Below are 22,168 nucleotides of genomic sequence, written 5' to 3'. Positions count from 1 at the left end.
CTTTCCACGGATCGAAGGGAGGGATCCCCTGATGGCAGCGAAAAAGCCCAAGTCTGAGCATTACCCCTGAGCAGGGAGATGACAATCCTCACCCTCTGCTCTTCATTACCAGAGGAGTGGGGACACAAGCAAAAATGGAGTTTGCATGCCTCTCTGAAGCGAACAAAATTCTCACTGCCCCCGGAGAACGTTTCCGGAAGTGAGACCTTTGGCTCGCAACAGACTCCATGAGCCGGAGCAGAGCCCAATGCTTGAAGCTGAGACATAGATTGACGGAGATCCGCTACTTCAAAAGAAAGACCCTGCATGCGGTCAACCAGGCCAGAAAGCGGATCCATGTCAAAAAGGACGGTTTTGGTGGATTATAATGTCACGGCTGTATGTGAGCAACAAGAGCATACACAGTTAATAGAGCTACTAACCGGACCCAAATTAGGGAGGATAAAGGGTGACCCCTGTCAGACCCTCAAAGCTCTCCCTATGCTGCTAAAGCACATGCCCGGATCCAAAAGGTGGAACGGGGCATGCCCACGTACCTAAGACTGATGACCACTGTAACCCCTACAATAGTGGAAGGGGCACGGCCACCGGTGCCCTGCTCAGTATATGGAGGGAACCGTGGCCGCCTCAGATCCAGTCAGAAAATAAACAGGTACACAATAATGTCTGCACACTTAGCTGAAGGGGCTGCAGCCGCAGAGAAGACGGATCCAAAGACAGCTGGCAATATCCGGAGTGCTTGCTGCAGCAGAACACAGGTCCAGTGAAATGAAAGCTAACAAGTGAAGATACTCAAGCAAGAGCTACAACTCAAATGAGAACTATAATCCACAGCCTAGAAAGGAGGAGGGGTGATTTAAAGGGAGGGAAATCAAACGCAGGAGGAACAGCTGGGAGGACTCCTCCAAGCTCTAGTAGTGACATCATCACAGGGGTGGAGAAACAGAGCTGTGAGAACGTCTCAAAACTCTGGTAGTGACAATTACTTGGCTGTTTTTGTGACGCCCATAAATATGCCTGTAGATAAGCCTAACTGCCCAACTGGGGCAATTAGTAAATGTGTCAGACTTGAAGTCCCTGACGAGCAGGCAATTATAGGGAATGAACGTCTTTTGATGCGGATGACCCTTTAAAGTACCGGTGAAGTTATGAAAAATCATTTGCTTCAGTACTTACTATGAGCTTGCAATGTAACCCATTAGCAAAGTTCTCCTTTCTGAGCTCCAGCCGCACAGAAACCCAGACTGTACCCTCCTGTAAAGGCTCATGCACACCAACATTTTTTTTTTTCCGCATCCAATCCGCATTTTGTGTGGGTCGGATGCGGACCCATTCACTTCAATGGGGCTGCAAAAGATGCAGACAGCCCGCCATGTGCTGTCGACATCTGTATGTCCGTTCTGTGACACCTGCAGAAAATAGAGCATGTCCTATTCTTGTTCGTTTTGCGGACAAGGATAGGACGGTTCTATAGAGGCCAGAAAGTCCTGTTCTGCAAAATGCACACAATTGGTATCTGTTTTTTGCAGGTCATGTGCATGAGCCCTAACTGACAGTAAAGTTCCAGCAGCACCGAAGGGTCAAAGATCATATTCATTAGGGTACTTTCACACTTGTGTTGTCAGGATCCGGCAGGCAGTTCCGTCTCCGGAACTGCCTGCCGGATCCGGAAATCCGTATGCAAACGGATAGCATTTGTAGACGGTTTCGGATCCATCTGACAAATGCATTGAAATTCCGTATCTGTCTCTCCGGTGTCATCTGGAAAAACGGATCCAGTATTTTTTTTTCCGCATTTTTAAAGGTCTGCGCATGCAGACTTGTGTCACGGACGTTCCTGTGGCAGGTACCAGGAGACTGGAGAGACTGGCAACTTGTTGGTTAAATTGACAAGTTCACTGTGGATCTTATTGTGTCTGTGTTTTGGTGAATGCCACACCTCTTGCTTCAGGTGTTGCTTGTTGGTAATTTACTTTTCCCATAAGTAGCCGTTTCTCACTCTTGGAGGAGCAGTCTATAGATTTTCTTCCTGCCTTCTAACTAGCTGGTTGGTTGTACTCTGTGATGCTTCTGGAGTTGCCAGTTTTCTACTTTCAGATAAGTCTTGTATTTTCTTATTGTTTTGTGTGTGTTATATTCCCTGTTGTTTGTATCTGGGCCTGAGACAGAGACTTCCATTCGTCCATCTAGGTAGGAATGGGTTGTCTCTGGTCCTAACCTCATTCCAGGGCCTTTTAGGGATATAAGGGCCTAGGTATACAGCATATGAATATTCCTACCTTCAAGATCTATTCATATTGATAGGTAGTTAGGGCCCGGATTAGGGTTGTTTAGGAGGTGACCTGTTCCTTCCCTAGTTTCCAGGCCCAGTTACTGTTCCCCTTCTCTCCTGTGTTTATTGTGGAGTTTTTCCCCCACACTGATCGTGACAACTTGGTACCGGATTCGGCATTAGTACATTTCAATGGTAATTAATGCCGGATCCGGCATATTTTCCGGAATTTTGGCCGGAGAAAATACCGCAGCATGCTGCGGTATTTTCGCTGGCCAAATACCATAAAGGGACTAAACTGAAGACATCCTGATGCATACTGAACGGAATGCTTTCCATTCAGAATGCATTAGGACAAAACTGAAGCGTTTTTTTTACGCTATTGAGCCCCTGTGACAGAATACCGGAAAAGAATAACGCTAGTGTGAAAGTACCCTTACTATGGTATCAGCACAGGGAGGCTTGCTGTTTGCTATGGATGTCCAGGATGCAGAGCACAGGGCTATGTTGGCTGTTGGATCTTTACAGTCAGTTAGGCCCTGTTCACATTACATCAATTCGTTTTTTATTGGGTATGTTAAACATATCAATAGGGTAATATTCACACTTCAGAGGCCAAGACCAGAGCAATCTGCACCAAAATCCACAATCTAAGGGCTTATGCACACAAACGTGTGCCAATTGTGCAATCTGGAAGATACTGATCGTAAGGCCATGGAAGCAATACGGAGTCCATTTGTGGCATTTCGGTCTCTGCCTCTGCACCGCAAAAAATAGAACATGCACGATTTCTTGCGGTGCGGATTGATTGCGGTTGAATGTGTTTGCATCCGCCAGTGCAGGCCACACGGACGGTGCCTGTGCATTAAGGATTGCAATTTGTGGGCCCCAGTGCACAGCACAACCGACACACGTGTTGGTGTAGTTTTTACTCTAGGTGCACGGACTGCCGGCAGATGCACCAAATTTATGATAAGGCACACACCTTACGGCAGCACAGAGGGGAAAACTAAAACCGGCATAACAAGCCAGTCTTAGTAAATGTGCCCCACTTTCCCTACAATGGCTGATACAAGGGATATGTAATAGTATTACAGGTTTAATACATGTCGTATATTAGTCCCGCTGCCAGAGACAATTTGTGAAGGTATGTTACCTGTATATAACCGAGAAACTCCCGGAATTTTGATGAAAACTTGTGAAACTTTATTTGGAAATGCGGCTGTATAATTCCAGTGTAACATTTCGCCCTCACTCGGCCTTTATCAAACTACAGCAAAGCATCAGAAAACATAATGTCAATGAGTGTGAAATAAACCACGGCAGTGTGTTACAATACAATCCATACAACAATAGTGTCTACAAAATATCACATGAAATCAATCGCACAGTGTGATCTGAAGACATCTCCATTATACAATAATGGTCTATGGGACGGTCCCGTTCCTTCATTGTATATGGAGATGGTGCTGTAGGCTGAATATATGCGACCTGGTAAGGAATATAAGATCATAAGGAATGTTAATGTGATAAATAGCATATATTCCAAAGGTACACAAAGAATACTTAACGAGAAGTGCCATAAATCCTGGGGTGACCTTGGTAATACAAATGACTGTAGTAATACACATGACTCTGGTAATACAAATGACTCCATCTTCTACCCTAGCTAAATACATGATTTGGATAAATGAAGATCCTATATATGTGACAGTCCATTGTTAGATAACAGGGCTATGGTATGAGAGGTATATGTATATAAGCAAGTTAGCTGGTGCCGCTGATAAGTTTATGTGCAGAGCTGCGCTGAAGAAATAGTGCCGTTGCACAGTTATGATATGCGCCACGTGGAGCAGGAAGCGCGCCCTTTAAAAAGGATGCGCTTGCTGTGGAGATCGTGTTGCACATGCAGAGTGGCACCCAAGCGTGTCAAGCCTCGCTCTGAGGGAAGCCAGGGCCGATACATTCCTGCAGGGATGCTGAAAGTAACCAGAAGTGGATGGCGTCAGTATAGTGGAGGTGGTATTGGGATTGCATTGTAATATTGATCATATATAACAAGTCAGTGTGTGCTAAATGCGGATTAAAACTTTAGAGATAACGGAGATATTGAACATCAAAGAAATACTGAATAAAATAATAGAGCCAAATTGTACACTAGCATCTAGTTATTTTCTATATGGGGAGTGAATGACTATAACGGATACTATAGGCTATACCTGGTGACAATAGGGTTCCCCATTATATCTGTAAAAGAGAAAACATTATAGCATATCAAAATTAGGATTATGTACCATGGTAGAGAATCATGTACATTATATACATTCAACAATTTCATAGAGGAACCTGCCCATTGGATACTTTGGACAAAGATCGTATTCGTACAATGTCCCCAGTGTGGACCTATCGCAATGTCAGCGGCACGCTATTATCATGTTAGAGTTGGGAACATACACTGCGTGCAGAATTATTAGGCAAATGAGTATTTTGACCACATCATCCTCTTTATGCATGTTGTCTTACTCCAAGCTGTATAGGCTCGAAAGCCTACTACCAATTAAGCATATTAGGTGATGTGCATCTCTGTAATGAGAAGGGGTGTGGTCTAATGACATCAACACCCTATATTAGGTGTGCATAATTATTAGGCAACTTCCTTTCCTTTGGCAAAATGGGTCAAAAGAAGGACTTGACAGGCTCAGAAAAGTAAAAAATAGTGAGATATCTTGCAGAGGGATGCAGCACTCTTAAAATTGCAAAGCTTCTGAAGCGTGATCATCGAACAATCAAGCGTTTCATTCAAAATAGTCAACAGGGTCGCAAGAAGCGTGTGGAAAAACCAAGGCGCAAAATAACTGCCCATGAACTGAGAAAAGTCAAGCGTGCAGCTGCCAAGATGCCACTTGCCACCAGTTTGGCCATATTTCAGAGCTGCAACATCACTGGAGTGCCCAAAAGCACAAGGTGTGCAATACTCAGAGACATGGCCAAGGTAAGAAAGGCTGAAAGACGACCACCACTGAACAAGACACACAAGCTGAAACGTCAAGACTGGGCCAAGAAATATCTCATGACTGATTTTTCTAAGGTTTTATGGACTGATGAAATGAGAGTGAGTCTTGATGGGCCAGATGGATGGGCCCGTGGCTGGATTGGTAAAGGGCAGAGAGCTCCAGTCCGACTCAGACGCCAGCAAGGTGGAGGTGGAGTACTGGTTTGGGCTGGTATCATCAAAGATGAGCTTGTGGGGCCTTTTCGGGTTGAGGATGGAGTCAAGCTTAACTCCCAGTCCGACTGCCAGTTTCTGGAAGACACCTTCTTCAAGCAGTAGTACAGGAAGAAGTCTGTATCCTTCAAGAAAAACATGATTTTCATGCAGGACAATGCTCCATCACACGCGTCCAAGTACTCCACAGCGTGGCTGGCAAGAAAGGGTATAAAAGAAGAAAATCTAATGACATGGCCTCCTTGTTCACCTGATCTGAACCCCATTGAGAACCTGTGGTCCATCATCAAATGTGAGATTTACAAGGAGGGAAAACAGTACACCTCTCTGAACAGTGTCTGGGAGGCTGTGGTTGCTGCTGCACGCAATGTTGATGGTGAACAGATCAAAACACTGACAGAATCCATGGATGGCAGGCTTTTGAGTGTCCTTGCAAAGAAAGGTGGCTATATTGGTCACTGATTTGTTTTTGTTTTGTTTTTGAATGTCAGAAATGTATATTTGTGAATGTTGAGATGTTATATTGGTTTCACTGGTAAAAATAAATAATTGCAATGGGTATATATTTGTTTTTTGTTAAGTTGCCTAATAATTATGCACAGTTTTTTGGGTTCATTGAGAACATGGTTGTTGTTCAATAATAAAATTAATCCTCAAAAATACAACTTGCCTAATAATTCTGCACTCCCTGTATACATGAGTGGAAGATCATGTACAGTCGTGGCCAAAAGTTTTGAGAATGACAAAAATATTAGTATTCACAAAGTTTGCTGCTAAACTGCTTTTAGATCTTTGTTTCAGTTGTTTCTGTGATGTAGTGAAATATAATTACACGCACTTCATACGTTTCAAAGGCTTTTATCGACAATTACATGACATTTATGCAAAGAGTCAGTATTTGCAGTGTTGGCCCTTCTTTTTCAGGACCTCTGCAATTCGACTGGGCATGCTCTCAATCAACTTCTGGGCCAATTCCTGACTGATAGCAACCCACTCTTTCATAATCACTTCTTGGAGTTTGTCAGAATTAGTGGGTTTTTGTTTGTCCACCCGCCTCTTGAGAATTGACCACAAGTTCTCAATGGGATTAAGATCTGGGGAGTTTCCAGGCCATGGCCCCAAAATGTCAACGTTCTGGTCCCCAAGCCACTTAGTTATCACTTTTGCCTTATGGCACGGTGCTCCATCGTGCTGGAAAATGCATTGTTCTTCACCAAACTGTTGTTGGATTGTTGGAAGAAGTTGCTGTTGGAGGGTGTTTTGGTACCATTCTTTATTCATGGCTGTGTTTTTGGGCAAAATTGTGAGTGAGCCCACTCCCTTGGATGAGAAGCAACCCCACACATGAATGGTCTCAGGATGCTTTACTGTTGGCATGACACAGGACTGATGGTAACGCTCACCTTTTCTTCTCCGGACAAGCCTTTTTCCAGATGCCCCAAACAATGGGAAAGAGGCTTCATCGGAGAATATGACTTTGCCCCAGTCCTCAGCAGTCCATTCACCATACTTTCTGCAGAAGATCAATCTGTCCCTGATGTTTTTTTTGGAGAGAAGTGGCTTCTTTGCTGCCCTTCTTGACACCAGGCCATCTTCCAAAAGTCTTCGCCTCACTGTGCGTGCAGATGCGCTCACACCTGCCTGCTGCCATTTCTGAGCAAGCTCTGCACTGGTGGCACTCCGATCCCGCAGCTGAATCCTCTTTAGGAGACGATCCTGGCGCTTGCTGGACTTTCTTGGATGCCCTGAAGCCTTCTTAACAAGAATTAAACCTCTTTCCTTGAAGTTCTTGATGATCCTATAAATTGTTGATTGAGGTGCAATCTTAGTAGCCACAATATCCTTGCCTGTGAAGCCATTTTTATGCAACGCAATGATGGCTGCACGTGTTTCTTTGCAGGTCACCATGGTTAACAATGGAAGAACAATGATTTCAAGCATCATCCTCCTTTTAACATGTCAAGTCTGCCATTTTAACCCAATCAGCCTGACATAATAATCTCCAGCCTTGTGCTCGTCAACATTCTCACCTGAGTTAACAAGACGATTACTGAAATGATCTCAGCAGGTCCTTTAATGACAGCAATGAAATGCAGTGGAAAGTTTATTTTGGGATTAAGTTAATTTTCATGGCAAAGGACTATGCAATTCATCTGATCATCACTCTTCATAACATTCTGGAATATATGCAAATTGCTATTATAAAAACTTAAGCAGCAACTTTTCCAATTTCCAATATTTTTGTCATTCTCAAAACTTTTGGCCACGACTGTATATAGAGAATCATAGACCTTGTCAATAACATTATATGGCTAAAGCGAGGATCCTATTCATTGTATACAACATATGACTTATTTTTCCCCACTGTTCTCGTAAAACGTAGCGATAAACTCTCACTGTATATGTTACATCATGTTTCCGATCAACAGGTATTAGATGAGACCCTGAATCTTGTATTCTCTGTTCATTCCTATTGGTTCCAAACTGTCCAGTTTATGGATCCATAAGGCTTCCCTAGTTCTGAGTTGTCGGATTTTGTCGCCACCTCTCCTGCTCGTTTTTATCTGTTCAATTACTTGAAATTTCAATTGTGCAAGGTTGTGTCCTGCTGTGGCAAAGTGCGCTGGTACAGGTTGGAGAAGATTCTTTTGTCTTGGACTTATGTTGACATATACGATCTCAAATCTTCTGTGTTTCGCCCTTGTAAATTTTGCCACAAGGGCATTTTAGGAGATATATGACAAATGAGGAGTCACAAGGGAAAAAACCTTGGATCGGGAAGCTTTTATCTGATTGGGGATGGTAGAAATGGGACCCTTTCGTGACGTTTGAGATTAGAGAACTAAGGTGTACCACCCTATTGTTAATGGTGTCAGAGTTTATGGAGAAATGTACTTTCAGACGGATATTCCTAAATAGTGTCTGTAAATCCAGGTAAAGTTGAACGGTGTCCAGCTGACCGGATGGACAGAAAGAGAGTCCCTTCTCTAGTAAAGTTATCTAGGCTGGGCTTAATGTGTATGATGAGATGTTCACTGTGATTGTACCTGGGATCTTGTGGACATCTGTGTGGAGGCTTGCGTCATAGGGCCTCCCCTCTGTCCCCTTCTGCCCTTTGTGTGTCGCTGGTCCACGAACATGGAACCAACACATATCGACTTCTATATGAAGTTGCTAGAACTGATCCTCACTAGAATTTAACACATTTCTCAATTCCATTTATCCTGAACTTCAGTTCACCATGATCCCAACACAATCAGTTTCCTAGACACTATGGTGATCAAAGTCCAATCGGGCACACTCAGGAATAACTTATACAAAAAATCCACGGACCGGAATAATCTTTTACACTTCAAGTTTCCATCCACATAATACGAAAAGGTCCCTCCCCTACAGTCAATACGAACGAATCCGCCGGATTGTTAAAACAGACCTCAGACAGAACAGACTCTCCGAAATGAGACAACGCTTCTTAGAAAGAGGCTACCCACAACGCCTTCTTGATGTTTCAGACACACCACGTAACTCCAAACCTAAACAGAAAACAGCACGAATTCTGTTCGTACACACATTCCATCCGAGTACTAACAAGGTTCTGAATAGCATCAGGAATCAAATGGCCTATTTTACAAAAGGCCTACCCTGAAGTAGCAGAGTTCAAAAACCCTATACTAGCATGTACACGTCGCCCTAAAAACCTACGGGACCTACTAGTGTGAGCAGATATTGGGTCGGTCAGAACTACCCCAACACAGACGTTCCTTAGCATACAAAAAAGAGGCATATTTCCTTGCATACATTGCATGCAATGCTCAAACGTCATGAAGGGGTCCCATTTCTACTATCCCCAATCAGGTAAAAGCTTCCCGATCCAAGTTTTTTTCACTTGTGACTTCTCATTTGTCATATATCTCCGAGATCGGATATGTGTAAAATAATAAAACTAACACTTTTTTAGTAGGATAGGGTTATTTCAAGGACCATGCAAGGGCAGCACTTGTGTTGAAGTGTCAATTTTGACAGGTTGAGACGACAATAGCATTTGGGAAGGTTAGGAATTCTCCTACTTCAGCATATTATTATTAGCTTTACAAATAAGGTATACATAGAAAACCATGATGCAAGGGAATTTACTTGTTAACCATATATGTCTGTTAGAATGGTAAATTTAGGATACAATGTAACTCTATGAAGAGTCAACCTATAAAATGGCTTTGTTTCATGACATAGGCAGAGCATTCTTGCACGGACACCTGTTGCTCTCTACACACACACACACAGATTCACACATACACGTTATTTTGGGGAAATAAGCTTTTTCACTTATTTTAATTGTTTTATTGCTTGCTTGTAACCTTTCAAGACTTATTGCTGTGCTATATTTTTCTCTTTCTAAACTTTGTAACTTTCTTTTTATGAGAATTAAATCCTTCTAATTTTATCTTTCATCACGAACTTTGCACATTTTGTTGGGCTCCTTCTAAAGCATTTCTTGAAAAATAGAGAAATGCAGGACGTTATTCTACATTGGCGAGCCAGCGGATTTTTGTTGAATTCCTTCAGTTTGTAAAGAGGTGGGCCCAAGAGAGTAATTACTATTATTACAAGCTTCAGGAAAACAACAACAACGAATCTAAAGAAAGAAGAAGTTGAGCCATACATCTGTTGCAAGTGTCACTTCCCAGACGTATTACAGACGGAGGCTTGTGAAGAAACTACACAGAGATCCTTCCATTGACTGTGGGAAGAAGACGTAAGAAGGAGACATCAAGGATACGGTACCTGAGTAAGTAATGGAATTTCTTAATTCTTATTCAGATAAAAGTAAATTGGAGTTTAAAGTTGTAAGTAGTCATACTAATGCACAATTATGGGCAAGTTTATATAGTCAATGTGAAGAAGAAAACATAACAATTGACAAAAAGTTGTTGTGTATGGATAAATTGCAGAAGAAGCTCAGGAATGTATTACATATGGTGAAAATATTCAATACATTAGTTCTTGAAGACAGGCAGCCACAGACTCAGACACATAGTATATGTGTGAATAATAAGGACACACATGATACAGACACTCAGGAACACATAGAAGAGGATGATTTTAATGATTGTCCAAAGTGTCAAATTTTGGCACAACACATAGAAGATTTGGAGGATCAGATGGAAATTAGGACACAGCTCATATCAAAATTATGCCATCGTACGAAAAAAGTTTCTATTATTACAAAAAGTGGCATAGATACGGGTGCGTCCTACATTCCAGACACTAGTCCAGCTGATGTAAATGAAAACATAGAGACTGAGGAAGTCAGGAGGAGGAAATTACATGACAGGACAGCCAAGTTAAATTTAAAAATACATGATCAGTTGATAAAAATTTGTAAAGATATCCCAGCTTATACGGATAAGATGGATGCATTTCACAATGCTGATATCTTTGAATCTAATGCTGATAAGTTCAATCTAAATAATGAACAGAAAAACAAAGTATTTAAATTATGGCTTCCCTCATATATGGCAAGGAGATTAGAGACTACACCAAGAGTAAATGATGAACGTGAAATAATACATAGTTCCCCAGCAGATCGATTGAGGCAACTACTTTTATTTACTACTGGAGAATCTACTCCTACATTTGAAATCCTTGACATGTTAAAGCCCACTTTACAGGATGATCCATTTGCGTTCTTGATAAAATTTGAACAGGCGTATAGAATGGTCATGGAAATTGAGGATGATTCTGAACCCACTGCAATGATAAAGTCATTTGTAAAACGGTTCAAATATCTTGATCCAGTCTCCAGGGAGTTAGCACTAGGAAAGCCTACGTTACAGGAAGCGGCAACATTTATTGATCAAATAAGGAGATCCATAAAACAAAGTAGTATAAGGGTCAAAGTTGCTGCAGTCCAAAAAAAGGATGAAAATCAGGTAACAAATTCAAATCGTCCTAAATCAAACCCTCCCATGAAAAGAGACCAATATAAACAGAAAGGAAAGGTGTCATTTCAAAGAGGACAAGTTACTTGTTATTATTGTGGTAAAATAGGACATTTAAAATGGCAATGTAGGAAATTCCTAAATGAGTCACAGAATGCAGGGAAAGAAAATGGTTTTGTGCCAACTGCTCCTTCTCCAGAGCAGGATCAGTCACAATCACCATATGCACCTTTAATAAGACAAATTAGAGAATTAACATTGAATAATTCGTACAAGGGGAAATCTTATGGTAATAAAATTGAGGAGACAGCTGGTTTGTTACCTTCCCCATGACTAGGACGAACTATGACCTCTCGTCCTTTGGAATTAGTAGCTCCAGTTTCATTAGATGAGTGTGGGAGACCATTTGTAAGGGGATCTTTACAGGGCCAAGAGGTGACATTTCTCATTGACACAGGAGCTCAATTAAGTGTGACTAAAGAGGATTTGCCTCTAACTCCAAATGCACCTGTTTGTACAATTGTTGGTTTTAGTAGGAAAAGCGGCACTAAGGCAATTTTAGCACAGAATGTTAATTTAGAAATACCAGGCTATCTGAAATCTAAAATAGACATTTGGCATAGTACTAATTCTGAAAACATCATAGGAACTGACCTAATGAAAAAATGGGGTTGGGTCATTGACTTAGGAAATAAGGTGATCTGGAAAGATGTTGATGGATCTAAACCTGTAGTCATTGATCCCACTGAATACAGTCATGTTGGTACTGTTTGCCTAACCGAAGTTGTTTCTTCTGAACATTTGTGGCCAGAAACTGGTGATGATGAAGTTCTAAAAGAAATTGTACAATATACTCCTTCTTTGTGGGCACAATTCAGGAATGATGTGGGCACAATGAAAGATGTATTAGTCAATGTGGAGGGGAGAGACCCTCCTCCCCAAAAGCAGTACAAATTGCCACCTGAATCAATTGGTCCCATGTCTAAAATCATACAGGAACTGCTTGATCAAGGTGTCATTAGAAAGGCAAATTCAGTAACAAACAATCCACTGTGGTGTACTGTGAAGTCTGATGGTTCATACCGAATGTTATTGGACCTAAGATTGCTGAATAAGTATACCCCAAATGTGGCACCCATTGTTGCAGATACTCATGACATAATGGCACGACTGAATGCTAAGGCAAAGTTTTTCTCTGTTTTAGACATCAGTAATGGTTTTTTCAGCATTTCTCTTGCAAAGAGCTGTCAGTACAAATTTGCATTTTGTTTCATGGATGAACAATATGTATTTTGCAGATTACCTCAAGGAGCACATTTATCACCTAGCATATTTCATCAGGCAGTTGCAAAAGTATTGTCCAAATTTTCAAGACCCGATTGTCTGTTGCAATATGTTGATGATATTCTTTTAGCCACTGAGGATAGAGAGTTGCATTTATCTCTCTTAGCAGAATTATTTTCGTTGATGCACGAAGCAGGTTTGAAATTGAACACCAAGAAAGTCAAACTTTTACAGACTGAAGTGAGATATCTTGGAGTGTTAATCAGTCATGGAAAGAGACAGCCACTTCAAGATAGGATTGAGGCTATTGCTTCTCTTCCCATTCCAACATCACACAAGGCTCTGAGACATTTCTTGGGTCTGGTAAACTTTTCCAGAGAATTCATAGAAGGCTTTGCAGAAAAAGCTAAACCTCTTTATGATCTCTTGAAAAATAATGATGATGACTCTTTTGGACCATGGGAAGAGGAACAACAGAAGGCATTTGAACTTCTAAAGCGAAGTATGCAAAAGTCTCCAGCATTGTCAACAGCAATGACTCAGGCACCTTTTGCTTTGCAGGTTCACACCTCAGACACGGCTGTGTCAGCTGTACTCTTGCAGTTGCAGGGGGGAGAATGGCGGATTTTGGGCTATTTCTCTAAGCTTCTCACACCTGTGGAAAAAGGGTTTGAAATTTGTGCAAAACATTTGGTGGGTGTTTATTTTGCTGTTAAGGCAACAGAACACATTGTTGGATTTAACAAAATCATTCTGCAGACTCCTCACTCCACACTAAAACTTCTCCTTGAGAAAAACCTCCCAGGTGTGTCAAATCAAAGATTTGCACATTGGTTGTTGTCCTTATCATCAAAACAAATTGAGATTGATCACAAGGCCAAGTATGTACTTCCTCAATTAATGCAGTATGAAGGGAAAACTCATGAATGTTCAGAAACATTTTATGAATCCTATCCTAGCTTGTTTAGGAGAGATGCAGAGAACAGTGATGAACCAGTATTTGTTGATGGTTCAAGATTTTGTTCAGGGGGAAAGTATTATACAGGTTATGCTATCTTGTATCCTGAAAGAGGATATGCAGTTCAGCATAGACTGCCAGGACACTATTCAGCTCAGAGAGCAGAGTTAGAAGCAGTCAAGACTGTACTGACAATGGATGAGAAAGAAAACAAGAATCCATTGGTCATTTATAGTGACAGCTCATATGTCGTGAGATCACTGACAGACTATTTGCCAGTGTGGGAGAGGAGAGGATTTGTAGATTCCTCTAACAAGGTCCTAGTGCATAGTGATACACTCAAGGACATATTCAAAATAGCTTCAAAACATCCTAATAGCTATGCTATAGTCAAAGTCCCAGCACATAGGAAAGGCAAACATGAGTTAGTTATTGGAAACAACACTGTAGACACATTGGCTAAGGAAGCAGCTATGACAGGAGAATTGAAGGAAGAAATTGAATCTTTGAAAGCTTTACCAGTGAGGAAAACAGACACGCATTTTCCTTCTTTTGCAGAAGAACAAGCGAAGGATTCGTCCCTTGCTGCTTCTCAGGTTGATCCAAAACCTCCCTTTGTTTGTGAAAACGGGGTTTTGTGTCATGACTGTCAGGGGGAATTGCGTCCTGTTGTCCCAAAACATTTACAAATGGAATTCACCAAATACAATCATGAGAGTTTAGGTCATTTGGGTCAGGAAAAATTGTTAGGAGTTCTCAAAGAGAAATTTTATTGGGACAAAATGGAGAGGACTGTTCAAGATGTTGTTCAGTCATGTCTCATTTGTGCTCAAGTCAACCCACGACCTAAAGGACAAAAACCTCCACTTTTACGAATTGCACCTGCTGATGGTCCTTGGTCTACATTACAGATAGACTACATTGGTCCTCTACCTTCAGGTAAACATGGACTCAGGTATGCATTAGTGGTGGTGGATGTATTTTCAAAATGGGTAGAGATCTTACCTGTCAGGAAAGATGATGCTCTGTCTACAGCAAGGGCATTGGTAAATCATGTGTTTTGTACTTGGGGGATCCCAAGAATGATTACCTCTGACAGAGGAAGTCATTTTACAGGAAAAATCATGCAAACTGTTTGTACTATTCTAGGAGTACAACAACAGTTCCATGTAGCGTATCACCCACAATCAGCAGGCATTGTGGAAAGAATGAACCGAACAATTAAGACAAGAATTGCAAAAATGTTATTAGATAAAGGAAATACATGGGTTGATGCAGTACCCTTTGTTCTTATGAGTATAAGAGGAACCGTTTCCTCTACAACACAGTATACTCCATTTGAATTAATGACGGGAAGAACAATGCCATTAATATTCCCAAACGATCCATTCTTGTCTACACCTCAAAAAGATGCAATAGCAAGGTCCAGGTGGTTACAGTTATTGCAGGAGAATTTAAGTACAATTCTTCCATATGCTGCATCTAAAATGCAACGCATGATACCACCTCACTCTTCTAAATTTGTAAAAGGTGCTTTTGTAATGATTAAGACCTTCAGGAAGAGTGGACCTTGGGAAAGCAATTGGGAAGGTCCCTTCGAAATAATTGACACTAGGGGACAAGTAATGATTTTGGTTCAAAGAGCACCAAATGCTTCAAAGAATACTCGCAGACAACAAAAACTGTGGGTACATGTTGATCAGTGTAAATTGTATGTACCAAAATAATGATACTGCTTTTCTTCACAGGGAATGAAAATCTTCACGTTATACACAATCCACAACAAACAAGAATATCTTCGGAAAAGCTGTTTCATGATGGGAATGTCATTGTTGATGATGATATTTACAACTGCTACGTTCGCACAATTCCTTGATGATAAAAAGAGTAATCATGACAAATAGACTTCAATCCTTGCACGAAGAAGAAGAGGATTTCGTCTTGAGGATTTTCTGGAAGAACAAATTCAGGACAATTCCAGAGACATTTCCGGAAGTCTTTGTATGGGTTATGGCGTTAACTGTTGTATTGAAATACACTTCAGACATGATACACACATTGAATTACATGCAACAGCAGGACCCAAACCAAAGTTCACACAATTACAAGGAACATTCATACATGATAATAGAACTGGTTCATGGGAATGTACATCAATAGATGTATTATACTGGAGTATTGTGATAAAAGGAAATGAGTCAGCTACATGGTCCGGAGATCTCACAAATGATAAGATAGCATTAGGAAAAGTGGGAAAATCTCGAGAGGGAATTTGGTTTCAAACCCAGAATTATGTAAAAAGAATGGATTCATAAATTTTTCCCATAACAGGAAAAGTTGATGAAAATTGGGTGGAAAATTGGAGATAGTATGAGACATATAGATTTATGGGTAAGTAAGTGGTTAGGATGTAATAAGAACACATGTATAGCTACCTCATTGATTCCAGTAGCTGGAAGAGAACAAATGGTAGTTCCAGTAACTGTTTTAGGAGTTCCCGTGAGTGAAACACAGTTGATTTTTTATCAATTGCAATATACGGAATTTGCATATGATGGTACTCATATAGAACAATTGGATCTTTCTTCATGTTTACACTTTGTTTCTAAAATAATCTGTTTACCGGAACAAGATAAGGAGATTTATCATTCTTGTTTCCATAATCAAACTTCTTGCCATGCACGAATTGAGAATGTATACTCAATTCATGATTTGGTAACTCAAGTTGGTCCAAACAAAGTTTGTGTACAAGTGATGTCTGAGAAAGAAAAGGTTGTAGCATTCTTTTCTTCTTGTGTACATCACGAGAATTTAACCAAGGGTTTATATTGTTTGGAAGGAGACTGGAGAGCAATCTCTATGAATTTAGGAAGACTCAATATTTCTTCCATAAATACAACCCAATTGAAAATCCTTCCAATGAAATTTAATCTCACTCAAATTGACAAATTTCCGTGGGATGAGTGGACTAAAGAAATTAAAAAAGATAAAGGTCTTTTAAAAATATTAAGTGAACAAATAAAAGAAGCAGAAATTGCATTTAATCATAAACAAGGACAATTATCAGAAATAGAACATGAATGGAATATCATGTCCGGAACATCTTGGTGGGGAAAATTGAAGAAATCTGTAAATATGTGGTCAAAATCTTCTACACAAACAGCAGTTGAGAATACGTTATCCCATCCTATTATTATTATATTTATTATTATATTTTTGTGTATTATCTATCAAGTTTTTGTTATGTATAGGATCAAGAAAACATATAGTAATATAAAGAAAGAAATTAACAAAGGAGATAACATTTTGAAAGAAATGTTAAAAAGAACTCAGTATACCAATTCTATATGGAATACTGAATCAAAAATGGATCAAACAACCAAGTGCTATAACATGGTCAATGAGTGAATGTGATACGAATGAGATACAAATGATGAGTAATTGCATTAGATTAGGAGGTTATGATTGAAGATTTATATTTCAAATCATAATCAGGGGGAAATGTAAAATAATAAAACTAACACTTTTTTAGTAGGATAGGGTTATTTCAAGGACCATGCAAGGGCAGCACTTGTGTTGAAGTGTCAATTTTGACAGGTTGAGACGACAATAGCATTTGGGAAGGTTAGGAATTCTCCTACTTCAGCATATTATTATTAGCTTTACAAATAAGGTATACATAGAAAACCATGATGCAAGGGAATTTACTTGTTAACCATATATGTCTGTTAGAATGGTAAATTTAGGATACAATGTAACTCTATGAAGAGTCAACCTATAAAATGGCTTTGTTTCATGACATAGGCAGAGCATTCTTGCACGGACACCTGTTGCTCTCTACACACACACACACAGATTCACACATACACGTTATTTTGGGGAAATAAGCTTTTTCACTTATTTTAATTGTTTTATTGCTTGCTTGTAACCTTTCAAGACTTATTGCTGTGCTATATTTTTCTCTTTCTAAACTTTGTAACTTTCTTTTTATGAGAATTAAATCCTTCTAATTTTATCTTTCATCACGAACTTTGCACATTTTGTTGGGCTCCTTCTAAAGCATTTCTTGAAAAATAGAGAAATGCAGGACGTTATTCTACAATATGTCAACAAAGGTCCAATATCAGACGAAAGAATCTTCTCCAACCTGTACCAGCGCACTTTGCCACAGCAGGACACAACCTAGCACAATTGAAATTTCAACTAATTGAACAGATAAAAACGAGCAGGAGAGGTGGTGACAAAATCAGACAACTCAAAACTAGGGAAGACTTTTGGATCCATAAACTGGACAGTTTGGAACCAATAGGAATGAACAGAGAATACAAGATTCATGGTCTAATCTAATACCTGTTGATCGCAAACATGATGTAACATATATGCAAAATAAGAACAAGCACTCACCATCTGGTATGAGAATTAAAATATCTTATTAAATAAATATAATAAAATAAATAGTATATAGTATGAACCCCTGATTTCTTTTTGCTGGATTGCTGCAATATTAGGTTGGAAGATATATTATAAAAAACTAATATTATAAAAAGTAATATGATTAAGTGATAAACAACATATTGTGCTCCTTATCAAAGAAAAATAGTATGTATGATATACAACTATAGTACAACAAATATGAACAATACGTATAAGTGTTCCAAAAGTCTAATCCCACAAATGTGAAAAAATATATCGCAAATCAGTGCCAAAAAAATATATACAAAATGTCGAGATGGTCAGAAAAAGTGACAAAGTGTCAAAGCAGTGATCAGTATCAATCATATGTTTGCAGTCAATGGGACGGCTCATCAGATCTGAATATACCTAGAGTCTCCCTGAGAACTGGGTATTAGTTGTAGAGCTGGCGTCTGGGGCGTCCCCCCTATGGCTTTAGCCATATAATGTTATTGACAATGTCTATGATTCTCTATATACATGATCCTCCACTCATGTATATGTTCCCAACTCTAACATGATAATAGCGTGCCGCTGACATTGCGATAGGTCCACACTGGGGACATTATACGAATACGATCCTTGTCTAAAGTATCCAATGGGCAGGTTCCTCTATGAAATTGTTGAATGTATATAATGTACATGTTTCTCTACCATGGTACATAATCCTAATTTTAATATGCTATAATGTTTTCTCTTTTACAGATATAATGGGGGAACCCCATTGTCACCAGGTATAGCCTATAGTATCCTTTATAGTCATTCACTCCCCATATAGAAAATAACTAGATGCTAGTGTACAATTTGGTTCTATTATTTTATTCATTATTTCTTTGTTCAATATCTCCATTATCTCTACAGTTTTAAATTATAACTGTCATATTTTTATTTTATTTTTTTGAGTACTGGATTGTGGTGATATCTCCTTGGTGGCCCTATTTAAACTTTTCACTGTGTATTCAATTTCCCCTTAATTCCACATTTTTGTTCCCTGTACTGCCTACTTTTACCTGTGGTTAAAATAGGGTTGCTAGGCATGGTCCGTCCTTCAGGACGGGGGACGCAGAAGCAGGCTGCGTGCAAGGTCAGATTACTGACAGCCAGGGACTGTAAGTAAATGATTAAAGCCAGGTCCTCCCCAGCAGCTGATAACAGTGCCTGGGCTGTGTGCACTTCTCCCTGTCCCTGCACTTGGCAGACGCTCCCTCACTCAGCAGATCAGGAGAAGTAGAGTTGGAGCAGCGCAGAGCAGGGAAGGGAGATCTGCCGTCTGCTCAGTGTATAAATGAAAGCAACATGTGGTAAGAGGACCCCTTTGTGCTGCAGGAGATTAACCCTTTAGGGGGGGAGGGCTCTGGTTACTGACACTTTTGGGGGGCTATTGTTACTGGCTAGTGAGGGCAGGCGGGATTAGCCTCAGGGTGAGGGCAGTGGCGGCCATCTTAACTGAATAGTGAAATTGCAGTTTTATGCAGACTAGTTGCTAAGGGCTGAATCTTATTAAATATGGGGTAAGTCAGTCTAATAGTAACTGATTCTGGAATATCATGTTATTAGTAACTACATATATAAAAATTGAAATTAGGGTCTAAGTGTGACAGTTATCCTTTAATTCGCATATAGCACACACTGACTTGTTATATATGATCAATATTACAATGCAATCCCAATACCACCTCCACTATACTGACACCATCCACTTCTAGTTACTTTCAGCATCCCTGCAGGAATGTATCGGCCCTGGCTTCCCTCAGAGCGAGGCTTGACACGCTTGGGTGCCACTGCGCATGCGCAACACTATCTCCACAGCCGACGGATCCTTTTTAAAGGGTGCGCGATCCGCTCCACGTGGCGCATCTCCTAACTGTGCAACGGCACTATTCCTTCAGCGCAGCTCTGCACATAAACTTATCAGCGGCACCAGATAACTTGCTTATATACATATACCTCTCATACCATAGCCCTGTTATCTAACGATGGACTGTCACATGCATAGGATCTTCATTTATCCAAATCATGTATTTTGCTAGGGTAGAAGATGGAGTCATTTGTATTACCAGAGTCATGTGTATTACTACAGTCATTTGTATTACCAAGGTCACCCCAGGATTTATGGCACTTCTCGTTAAGTATTCTTCTTGTGTACCTTAGGAATATATGTGTCACGGGGTTCCGAAGGTGCACTCGGTCCCCCATCGCCCGCAGAACTGTTGCTTAGCTTTGGGAATGAGGATCTGTGTTTGACCTCATTCCCAGGGCGGCTTTACTAGCTGGGTGGCTCCCTGCTCCTAAGTCTGCCTTGAGCGCCGAGCTGATCACTCGGTGCTCGACTGGTTGGTCTGTCGGTCATGTGACGCTGGCCACGTCACATGACCCTCACTCCCCACTATAAATACAGGCAGCCTGCTGGCTACAGGTTGCCTGTTAATTTCTAGGTTCCTGGCTATTTGTTGGACTGCTGAATACTTACCTGATCCTGTTCCTTGACCATCCTTTTGCATGATCCTCCTGTACTGCGCATCCGTCCTGGTATTGTGACCTCGGCTCCCACCTGACTACTCTCTTAGGACTCCTCTTGTACTTCTCTGCTCTCCTGGTATTTGAACCCGGCTTCTCCTGACCATTCTTTGCTTAATCCTTTGTACTTTGTAGCTTTCCTGGTATTGACTCGGTCCGTTCACGTCCTGTTGTTTGTCTGTCTGTCATCCCTGCACTTATTCCAAGTTAGGGATTGCCGTCCAGTTGTCCCCTGTCACTAGGACTCGCGAGGCAAGTAGGCAGGGCCAGGGGTAAGGGTGGAGCGCAGTGGTCACTTCCCTCCCCCCCTGTGTGTGTGTGTACGCGACCGTTACAATATGCTATTTATCACATTAACCCGGGGGTGTACTAGCCATGCAATCCGCATGACCACCCTCTGATCCAAATATTCCTTATGATCTTCTATTCCCTACCAGGTCCCATCTATTCAGCGGTACAGCACCATCTCCATATACAATGAAGGAACGGGACCGTCCCATAGACCATTATTGTATAATGGAGATGTCTTCAGATCACACTGTGCGATTGATTTCATGTGATATCTTGTAGACACCATTGTTGTATGCATTGTATTGTAACACACTGCCGTGGTTTATTTCACACTCATTGACATTATGTTTTCTGATGCTTTGCTGTAGTTTGATAAAGGCCGAGTGAGGGCGAAACGTTACACCGGATTTATATAGCCGCATTTCCAAATAAAGTTTCACAAGTTTTCATCAAAATTCTGGGAGTTTCTCGTTTATATATACATCCGGGGTGGGAACCCGACTCCCAGGAAGAGTAAGCAGAGTGTCACGAGGTTTACTTGCGGTATGTTACCTGTAACGTTGTTTATTTTTTAAAGAAAATAACTATATACAATTATAACATTTATGAACATTCAAAAATGTAAGATAGTAAACATCCAAATATTTCATGTAATGCATGGACACAATTTACTTGAAAATCTCACTAGCATATATTACCAATAAATGTCCATTTACAACCTACACAGGGGAAAAGGGTCAAAGCCTTACCTGGGGGGCAGTCTGTAAAGCGAAAGACGCAAGGGTCGCTTGAGGATGGTTTGAGGCATGAGTGAAAAAAGATGGCAGAGACGGGGAGACTAGTCCAGCTGAAGATTTCACTTTTCATCCAAAGAGCAAAAATATAATGAAAAAGGGGAAAGAAAACATAATCAGTCTAGTGAGCGACTGAGTTGTGAATAGAAAATGGGGAAAAACGTCATATCTGCTAAACAAAAATTTGATGAATTTCAAAGGTTAACTTCAGTCAAAATCAGAAAAATAAATCTGGAGTAACTGTTGCCCCCATATGACTTTCCTACATTGTCCCACTAGCAGGTCCTCATGATACTGAGATATGCTCCTGGGTCTCCATGTTACATGGAGGAACAAAATTGCTTTGCCAAGTCTCAAAAAATCTAGATTTGACCCTGCAGAGCAGTTATATAGTAAGTTGGGATAGATAATATCCGCTACATATAGTTTTTCCTC

At 40.6% G+C, this 22,168-nt stretch overlaps 1 protein-coding gene across 1 annotated transcript in view; it reads right to left on the bottom strand.

The window, feature by feature from the left end:
* POU6F1 (POU class 6 homeobox 1) overlaps nucleotides 1–22,168 on the bottom strand; it is a 122,358-nt gene that overhangs the window by 58,656 nt on the left and 41,534 nt on the right. Inside the window, exon 5 of the mRNA XM_040425920.1 lies at nucleotides 21,689–21,798. Coding sequence (XP_040281854.1) covers nucleotides 21,689–21,798 — 110 coding nt within the window. The remainder of the gene's footprint in view (nucleotides 1–21,688; nucleotides 21,799–22,168) is intronic.

The sequence above is a fragment of the Bufo bufo genome, chromosome 3, assembly GCF_905171765.1.
Source record: "Bufo bufo chromosome 3, aBufBuf1.1, whole genome shotgun sequence".
Lineage (NCBI taxonomy): Eukaryota > Metazoa > Chordata > Amphibia > Anura > Bufonidae > Bufo > Bufo bufo.
The sequence above is the reverse complement of the archived record's forward strand: the minus strand, read 5'-3'. Positions and strand labels throughout refer to the sequence as shown.